This window comes from Theobroma cacao, chromosome 2 (assembly GCF_000208745.1).
Source record: "Theobroma cacao cultivar B97-61/B2 chromosome 2, Criollo_cocoa_genome_V2, whole genome shotgun sequence".
Classification (NCBI taxonomy): Eukaryota; Viridiplantae; Streptophyta; class Magnoliopsida; order Malvales; family Malvaceae; genus Theobroma; species Theobroma cacao.
Window position 1 is genome coordinate 31,557,105 of NC_030851.1, and position 8,922 is coordinate 31,566,026.

General features: G+C 36.3%; 2 protein-coding genes across 3 annotated transcripts; one reads left to right on the forward strand and one right to left on the reverse strand.

Moving 5' to 3' along the window:
- LOC18609434 lies at nt 18-8,417 on the reverse strand. Of its 2 annotated transcripts, XR_001926781.1 has the most exons (4): nt 6,707-8,417; nt 5,474-5,724; nt 544-676; nt 18-260 (listed from the first exon to the last, which is right to left on the reverse strand). XR_001926781.1 is itself a non-coding variant. In XM_018116193.1 (3 exons), exons 1-3 carry the CDS (start codon nt 7,351-7,353, stop codon nt 5,221-5,223), a joined length of 906 nt encoding a protein of 301 aa, XP_017971682.1. In that variant the 5' UTR covers nt 7,354-8,416; the 3' UTR covers nt 4,870-5,220. The 2 variants fall into 2 exon arrangements, 1 of the variants encoding a protein (XP_017971682.1); XM_018116193.1 differs by lacking the exons at nt 18-260; nt 544-676 and adding an exon at nt 4,870-5,228 and having other exon boundaries at nt 6,707-8,416.
- Nucleotides 688-4,902, forward strand: LOC18609435 (serine/threonine-protein kinase PBS1). The gene is made up of 7 exons (XM_018116192.1): nt 688-1,803; nt 1,891-2,078; nt 2,291-2,489; nt 2,566-2,729; nt 2,812-2,916; nt 4,021-4,143; nt 4,248-4,902. The coding sequence occupies exons 1-7, from the start codon at nt 1,734-1,736 to the stop codon at nt 4,473-4,475; spliced, it is 1,077 nt and encodes a 358-aa protein (XP_017971681.1). The 5' UTR covers nt 688-1,733; the 3' UTR covers nt 4,476-4,902.

Genomic DNA, 8,922 nt, shown 5'->3' on the forward strand with positions numbered 1-8,922 from the left:
ATCATAATATATTCTCATAAGCAAAAAACAAAAGAAAAAGAGTTATAATTGATCAACTTTCATAGGTGCATCAAATTGTCAAATATCTTAATTATTACATTCTTCAAGTATAGATACACAAAATCATATAATTGTTGGAGCAGCCTTAATGTTGATTGAAACCGAAGGAACAAACTTCTACTGTCAGTAAATTTAGAAGAAGAAGAAGACAAGGATCGATGAAGAAGATAGATAGCTAGCTAGCTTGCCTTATTTGATACCTGAAATGGAAAACAACCGAAAGCTGGAGTAAAAATTGTAGCACAACGTAGAACATGAATATGCTAGGTTCAAATTGATAAGTACATAATTTAGAAGCCCATCTGTCGTTATAGTAAGGTAATCTGTCATATGCAAATGCGAAATACTATGTCATCTTCTCGTACGTATTTGTAAATGTTACTTTGAGTTTGGGCATGATGCTCCCATCTTTAAGTCCTATTTAAAGTCCTTATATGTTTAAAAAAACTTAATAACAAGACTTGGCAAGTAGTCTCTACTTACCAATCCGGTGGATATTTCAGGCCTTCTAAAGTGCTCAACCATTTAGAACCAACCTGATGTCAAGATTTAACCCTGGAACGATCCGTTTTATCATCTTTTCACTCACCTTTCCATAATTTATCCTGAAATTGACCTTTTTGAAGAAAGATCAGCAAAAGACAAAATGGGTCAAGTTTTGTTGTATCAAAATGGGGCCACAACTGCCAATTACTATATACTTTGGTTAAAACCAGATAATATTTGCCTCAGGGCATAGCTTAGGAGAGTGTAAGTTTTTTTTTTTTAGCAACAGCTCTTCCCCAGATAAAAAGAGGCAAAAGAAGCAAATAAACAGAAACAGCTATCCCTGGTTTAGTTTGGAGAAAAGGCATCTTAATGGCAGTAAACAGCATTTTGTCAGAATTTAAGAGCGTCTGCAAGAATCCATTTAATCATATAATACTACTATCTTTAATGTAGACATGAAACAAGGTATTGGTATCTTATGCCCCACATTGGTGTTGAAATGAAATCATTATGGGCCAATCTCTTACTTTGTCATTTTCATAACAACAATAATAATATTTTGAAAATTTTTTAAAATAGTGAGGGATGGTTTGGAAGAAGATAATCATAGAATCTGGCACAAAAACAAATGAGTGAAAGCTCCTTCTCAACGGCTACCCACAATCTCCTTTCAAAAGCAAAACAAAGAAAATTGGAGGGAGAGATGGTAGCTTCTATTTCTTAACCAAACCAAACACAGCCCACCATTTCCCATCGAAAGGTAAGCAAGCAATACCAACTTTACCTCTCATCTGCTTTTTCTTTTCCTTCAAGTACATCTTTCTCTCTCTCTCTATCCAAAATAAGGTTGTTGCAAATATGTTGTTGAGTATTATCTAAATTTAACTTCACTTGCTCCATACGTACTCTTGAGGAGATTACTGTACTCTCTAACATCTTCTTAGTTCTTTATGCTCATCCTCAGAAGCATTTCCATTTTCTTCATATCGTTCAAGCATTAACTTAAAAACTCATTACAAAAATAGGGCTAAACTTGATCTTTTCATCTCCTCTCCACCATCTGTCTTGTGACACCAAGCAATTTCTCATAATTGCAAAGGGGACATGAAACTAGACTCTCTCTCCAATTGTCTGTCTGTCAATTCAACCGTCAAAGATAGATAGATCGACCCAAGGAAGAGATAATGCCTTTCAGGTTAGTATCAGCATGGAACAAGCGCCGGAGAAGCAAGTCCCAGGATCATACTGACCCTTGTATGTATTCTCCTTCATGTGGTAATCAGTTCATCCCTTGGACAGTGGATTTTCTATGTTCCAACATATTACCTACCTACTTTTCAGGGATTTATAAACCAGCAGAGCATTGGCAAATTGAGGATCAAACACCCCGGCCAACTAAAAGACGCCATGGATCATCAGTTTTCACACTGAAGGAGATGGAGGAGGCAACATGCTATTTTAGTGATATGAATCTAGTTGGGAAAGGAGGATTTGGCCGAGTCTACAAGGGCACTCTGCGATCCGGAGAGGTATTTATGATTTTCGTATTGTTTTGGAATAGGATGGATGTTCCATGAATAAATTATGCTACCTCAATAAGTCAGTCACATCATTTATAATGCTATCCAGAACAAGTTAAAGAATTTTCATTTATTTCGTTTAATTAAAAACTTATATTATAGGCAGTAATCAACCAAAAAGAGTGATAGAAACATACAAAAGCTATCTTCTGTTTCTGAAGGTTGTTGCAATCAAGAAAATGGAGCTGCCACCATTCAAAGAAGCTGAAGGAGAACGTGAGTTCCGTGTAGAAGTTGATATCTTGAGCAGACTGGACCATCCAAATCTGGTTTCCTTGATAGGGTATTGTGCAGATGGGAAGCACCGGTTTCTAGTCTACGAATACATGCAAAAAGGGAACCTGCAAGATCACTTAAATGGTTGGTTTCACTCAAATCTGTTTCCAATCTAATGCCTCATCCATTTAACATCTATCAATCTTAAACTGCTCAATAGGTATTGGGGAAACAAAAATGGATTGGCCTTCAAGGCTCAAAGTGGCACTTGGCGCAGCCAGGGGACTTGCTTATCTCCATTCTAGTTCCGCTGTTGGAATTCCAATAGTTCACAGAGATTTCAAGTCTACCAATGTTCTTCTAAATGCCAACTTCGAAGCAAAGGTAAGAGACATAGATACTTTGCATGAAGCATTGACATTAATAAAGCATTTGTAACTAAAACTCAATTTGCTACTCTTCACAGATATCGGATTTTGGACTAGCCAAACTAATGCCAGAGGGTCAGGAGACTTATGTGACTGCCAGAGTCCTTGGCACATTTGGCTATTTTGATCCTGAGTATACATCAGTATGCATCTTCATGTTACAAAAGTTTTCCCTACACTTTTACATGATTTTTGCTAATGTTTGAATAGTGTTCAATATTGTTTTATCAAATTCTTTGTTTTTCAACCACTATTGTATCTTAAAACTATTGAGCTTCATACATTTTAACCTTCCTGGGTGTTTAGGACATGCAAAAGAACTATTTAAAAAGGAAAATGTAAGACTCATTAATCTTACTAAAATTGCATTAAGGATCATGGAATGCAAAAACTACACAATTAGGCAGCAAGCATTGACCAACACAATCATATGCATGTAAAGAATCTGGTAACTCAAATATTCTTGAAAACATAAATCAAAGAGATCAGAGAGGGAAGACATTTACAACAGAGTTGTTAGCTTTGTAGGAATGAAAGTTTGCCATTATGAATTTATGGGTTTCTAGGTCTAAATTTTCCATTATATGTCTTGTTTGAGACTTTTGGGGTGCTATTTTGATTTGCTGAGTCAAACATAATCCAAATATCCAACAAAGCAGCACAATCAGCCTTGAGAAGGGTTTGCAAACTGCAATTAAATCACTACAGTTTTACCCAACCCTAACAAAAAAATGAAGAAAGAGTTAGGAAGATTACACAGAGCCAAGATATGTTGGCAAAGTATAGATCTAACCTTCCCATCCACCAACACTTAAAATATGTGGGTTTTCTTCTAGCCACCAGCCTTGCATTCAATGCTCTAGATTATTTAATACACTATAAATCTTTTCATGAATTGGTTAAACAACTGGGTATTTTAATGCACTTGAAACAAACATCTTAAATTTAGTGAAACCGTTATAATTCCAAAAGTGAATAGAGAAATCACCTTATCCATACCATGCATTCTAAGTTCCAATCAGTAACAAATGGGATAGTCGGATTTCTATATCTGAATTTTTCTCTTCTTCCAAATAAAATGTACTGATAAGTATAAATGCGATGAAGGTGATCTTTTATAAGCAAATATCTCATTCTTCAACCTTCAATATAATAAAATAATATTAGGTGTCAGATTTTGCTCAACTAGATTTAATTAGCAATAGCAAGCATGATCTTGGTTTTTCATTTGTCTTCTCTGGTGACAGACAGGAAAACTAACCGTACAAAGTGATGTTTATGCATTTGGAGTCGTTCTTCTAGAGCTTTTGACAGGACGCAGAGCTGTAGACATAAGCCAGGGACCAAATGATCAAAACCTTGTAATCCAGGTATGTAAAAACTTCTCATTCAAACAGGTTATGACTCAAGTTTCAAGGACTTCAGCATATTAGCTAGAGAAAATGAAATAATACGTGGGTGGTCCATGATTCAGGTTAGACACATACTGCATGACCGGAAGAAGTTACGTAAGGTGATCGATCCAGAGATGGCTCGAAGTTCTTACACCATTGAATCTATAGCTATGTTTGCAAATCTGGCATCACGTTGTGTCCGTGTTGAGAGCGGAGAGAGGCCCTCAATGCCAGAATGTGTAAAAGAACTCCAACTGATTTTCTGTACAAATGCGAAAGGCCTAGGTGTGGCTTTTAGGATTGGTTGAGGAATGCGGATGTTTTACCAGCTGTGAAACTGTAACATATCAACAATAAGGATCTTCTGAACTATAAGCAAACACTATTACCATGGCAATTTGATAAGAGGCAGGGAAAAGAAAAAAGGTATTTGAGTTATATATGAGTCAAAACAGAAGAAATTTGAGTAGGGTCATATTGAGAGTGGTTTCATGGAAAAATAACTATTGGAGAACTGAGAAAACAGAAGTGATAATATTTCTTCATATGTTTAGTTCCTTTTTTTTAAAAAAAAATACCTCATATGTTTAGTTCTAGTCTAGCATCAACAGTTTGTTTGGTAATGTTGTGCTTAGTGCAGATAATTCTATGCATTCTATATTGTATAAACACAGTGAAATAATAAATATTCTGCACCAAAATAAATAAAGGAACAAATAGTGCTCTTTAATTTCATTTGCACCAACAATAACCAAAGCTCATTAAAGGATGTTTCCCTTTCTCCCTTTCCTGTTCATAAGTTCAAGCTCAAAAATCTGAAATCTATAAATCCCAGGTGAACATAGCAGGAGAGAAAAAGATAGTAAATTACAAGTTTGTTTAAGTCCATAATTTGACAAAAAGTAACAAAAGCAATGCCAGATGCAATTTACCATTAAAATGTGCTCTACCATGCACATGATAAATTAAAAGCAAGGACATTATGAGAAGCCATCGAATTCCTAGTAGGAAATCCACTTAAATGGATGATCTTAGCAATCTGGTTGAACAACATCAGGGACCTGGAAATCCCAATTCATTAAAAGAGACAATGCAGGAAACAAATATAAGAATGAAGTCATCTTCCCAAACAAGCAGCAAAAATTAACAGGTGTACAATAGTGATTAACAAGAGAAGAGGGAACGAGAGTTTCAATAGAACATGATAAACATATGGGTTATATGTGTGACTTTAATGGCATGTAGCTCAAAAGATTACAATTACAGTATGATTTCAACTTATCCATTTATGAGGGAAGTTCCTCACCAGAGTCTGATATATCTGATTCTGCTAAATTGTTAAAAACAGGAAGTTTCTTGCGCATCAAGTGCTTACGTCTCTGTAATGTCAACAGGATAAAGATACTATCTGTCTGAAGAACATTGTATCCTGCTTTTATGTACATGTTGAATGGAGCCTCATCAATCATTCTGCAATGCAAGTACACCTCTTTTGAAGAAGTCATTTGAGATATTAGTTCCTCACTTGCCTTGAGAAGATGCCATCCAATGCCCCTCCTAAATGATTCAAAAGCAGACACCAAGAATTTTAATTACTAACAAAAAGGCCATCATATTTAAACTGAACAAGTAGTGCAGAGAAAATTTCTGTACAAGTACATGTCATAAGAATAATCAAAATACCAAAAAAAAAAAAAACAGAGAAAAAACCCCTAAAATTGGAGCAATGATTCAGGATATAGCAAATATCATTAGGCAGCACTAAACCACTCAGCCTCTTGATTCTAAACTCAAACTAGAAAACTTCTGAACGTGCAGATTACACAAGGATTCATAGAGTTAGGAAAATTCAAGCATTGAGAAAAACTTTAAGACATAACAAATAAATCAGAATAAGTTAAATTTAAAGAATCTAGTGGCTTGTCTACTAAACTCTATCACTGTAAAATTCCATCACAAATTAAATAGATGAGATCTGAACTACCCTTTGACAGTCTTACAACATTATTCAATCAATATTCTTTCCAGACTTAGCAAAGCGTGAATTGTAAGTTCTGCAGCTCAAATTTTTTCCCATAATTAGAGCAAAGAAAGGCCATTTCAAAAGATTTTCCGTTAGTGAATTATCACTGGAGAAAAAAACTGACAAATGAATAACTCAACCTGAAATGAGAGCATATTGACTATAAGAACAACTTCTTACTCCTAAGATGGCTTAAACATTACAAATCCTTTATGGTCTTTCACTTAGTGATTAACCTACTAACAATCTTGAACCTACTAAGGGTGTAACAGAACCATTCAAATGAAAAACTCAACTTGGAATGAGAACACGTTGAACACAAGAAAAAATTTCATAGTCATCAGATGGCTTTAGAATTACAAATCCTAAGTTGTCTTTCATTTAGTTATTGATCTATAAATAATCTTGGCCCCACAAAAGTGTGTAAAATTACAAATCAACAAGTCATTATTCCCCTCCACTAATATCCATCAAATCAGAAATAAAAAAAAATAACAAAAACAAATAACCTTATACCTTCTAAGCTGCTTTGTGACTGTCATGTTACAAATATAAGGCGAATTCTTGGGAGGGGTAGGTGAAGGAGGAGAAGAGTTAGCACCCCTTTTGTCAAAGCAAACTTCCACGGTCCCAGCCAGTTCCTCTCCTCTCTGTCCATTCTCTCTATAAAACCCAACAAGAGTAACAGCATGTGGCATCACAGCTCTTCTCTCAATCAAATACTGCTTGACCAAGAACCTCAACAAAGCTTCATATCCCAAAGGCATCAACATTGACTCAGCAAATGACTCGGCCAACAACCCAACAGTCAAATCCATCTCCTCGGCCCTCATGGCACGAACCCACAACGACCCAGATTCCAACTCTTGAAGATAAACAAAAGACTCCAAAGCTTTGAGCTTTTCAAGCTCTTCATTGGTTAAAAAACGGCTTCCCCTAAAAGGGTCATCAAGAAAGGAGTAGTATTGAGCTGACGTAACAGAGTTGGTGGAGGAAGAAGAAGGGAGAGAACGTTTGAAATTGTAACGGTCAAGTTTGTGGAGAGAAAGAAGAGGGTTTCCGGAAGAAGGAAAGGGGAGGCCTTTGGTGGGGTTAAGGTGGGTATGTAGGTGCTGCTGTCGGGGATCTAAGTAAAGAGATAATGAAAGTGCTGCTGCTGCCATAGGAATAGGAGAGTGTTTGTTTTCCTTTTTCTGTTTCTGTCGACTTATTTGAGATCAGAAGTTGATGATGAGATAAATTGGGAACAGTATCGTGTAATCATCAAGGAAAATATTTTAACTGAATGTCTTATTTTCTTTGTGAAATTGTCGCTTTTCCTTTTTGTTTTTTTTTTTATTAAAGGTTTTATCTTCGTGACTTTGGGTCACTGGCAGAACAACAGACAGACAGATTGCTAGGTGAGTTGAGGTGAAACTAGAAAGGAACTAAATCCAGCGATGTTGTTTCGAGGCACGTGTTGTATTACAGCAAAAGGTGTCGTGTCTTCCCCAATTTTCTGATTTTTCCTTCGAGGACCTGGACAGGACAAGGGGGTTTTTTTTTTTTTTTTCCTTCTTGTTCCCCATTCCCCAATTTTTCCTGATGAACTTGAACAAAGCAAGATCCAAAAGTTATACCAGTACTACTATATGAATATGACGGGTGGCTGTAGTGAGCTACTGGATCCATACCGTACGTTTTGGTGACTGTAACAGTAATCCTTGGATGAAAGTTTGCTAATGTCACAAGGGTTATAAGAAACTGTTGGAAACCGGTTTAGCTAGAAGAGAACTTTGCAAAAAGCTTTTGAATTAGCTGCAAAAGCAGATACATTGGCTCAACAAAAATCACCTTGTAGCGTAATGGTTGGAGATATTCCCAATCTTGCCCTTTAAAATAAAGAATTCTCTTCTTTTCGTCCCTGGGAGCTAGTTGGGGAGCCTGCGTGGCCAGAACTCGCCGTCGAGGCTGGATTTGACATCTTGATATGGGCCCAAAATGGCCTTGTAAGCCTCAGACCTGCCTTGTCGAAACTAGGACCGATCCTCCTGTCTCCGGCGGCCACTCATTCCTCTTTTGTCTCCACTCTCTTTATGGTGTCTACCCTTTTCGAAAAGAGCAAACAACATAAGGCTAAAATGGGATAAACGAACATTTTCTTTACCCTTGGTAGTCTTTATTCATCTTTACACTCCATTAATCCCTCATTTTTCTTCTTTCAGCTACGGTTTAAGCTTTTGCAGCTAATTTCATGGCTTTTACCAGATACACGTTGTGAGTCGTGCTCTCGAACTTTTAATTTCTTCCGAGGGCTATTGTTACACCCGCCAAACTGGACAATATGGACCATACCGTTACATTTGCCGTTTGTTTGTTCCAGAAATACCCGCCAAATGGTTATTAACGTCGTTACATTTTTGGAGTGGCGTGAGGGTATTTCTCAAACAAACAAAGGGCAAACGTACTTTCATTCAAACTTGGAAGGATCTTTATATTTTACTCTTACATATTTAGTTGTCTAATTATAATGAAATACACAAATAGGATAATGTTATATTTGACTCATGAAGTAATAAAAAAAATCTAATGTAATACCTGTAATAAAAGAAAATGCATAATATTTGTCTAACTCCATCAACAAAACCCAATTATATGTCATACACCCAATCAAAATGAGCCATTTGTCTGCAAAATGTCATATCATATTTAGGAGATTTGCTTTGAAGCCAGATTTGGCCCTACTACCGACT

Bases quoted from the DNA above. Each gene is read 5' to 3' on its own strand.
- LOC18609434 (XM_018116193.1), bottom strand. From the start codon at position 7,353: ATGGCAGCAGCAGCACTTTCATTATCTCTTTACTTAGATCCCCGACAG. The intron at 5,725-6,706 runs GTATAAGGTTAT...TGAATCATTTAG, and splicing joins GTCACAAAGCAGCTTAGAAG to GAGGGGCATTGGATGGCATC.
- LOC18609435 (XM_018116192.1), top strand. From the start codon at position 1,734: ATGCCTTTCAGGTTAGTATCAGCATGGAACAAGCGCCGGAGAAGCAAG. The intron at 2,079-2,290 runs GTATTTATGATT...CTGTTTCTGAAG, and splicing joins GCACTCTGCGATCCGGAGAG to GTTGTTGCAATCAAGAAAAT. The intron at 2,917-4,020 runs GTATGCATCTTC...CTCTGGTGACAG, and splicing joins TTGATCCTGAGTATACATCA to ACAGGAAAACTAACCGTACA.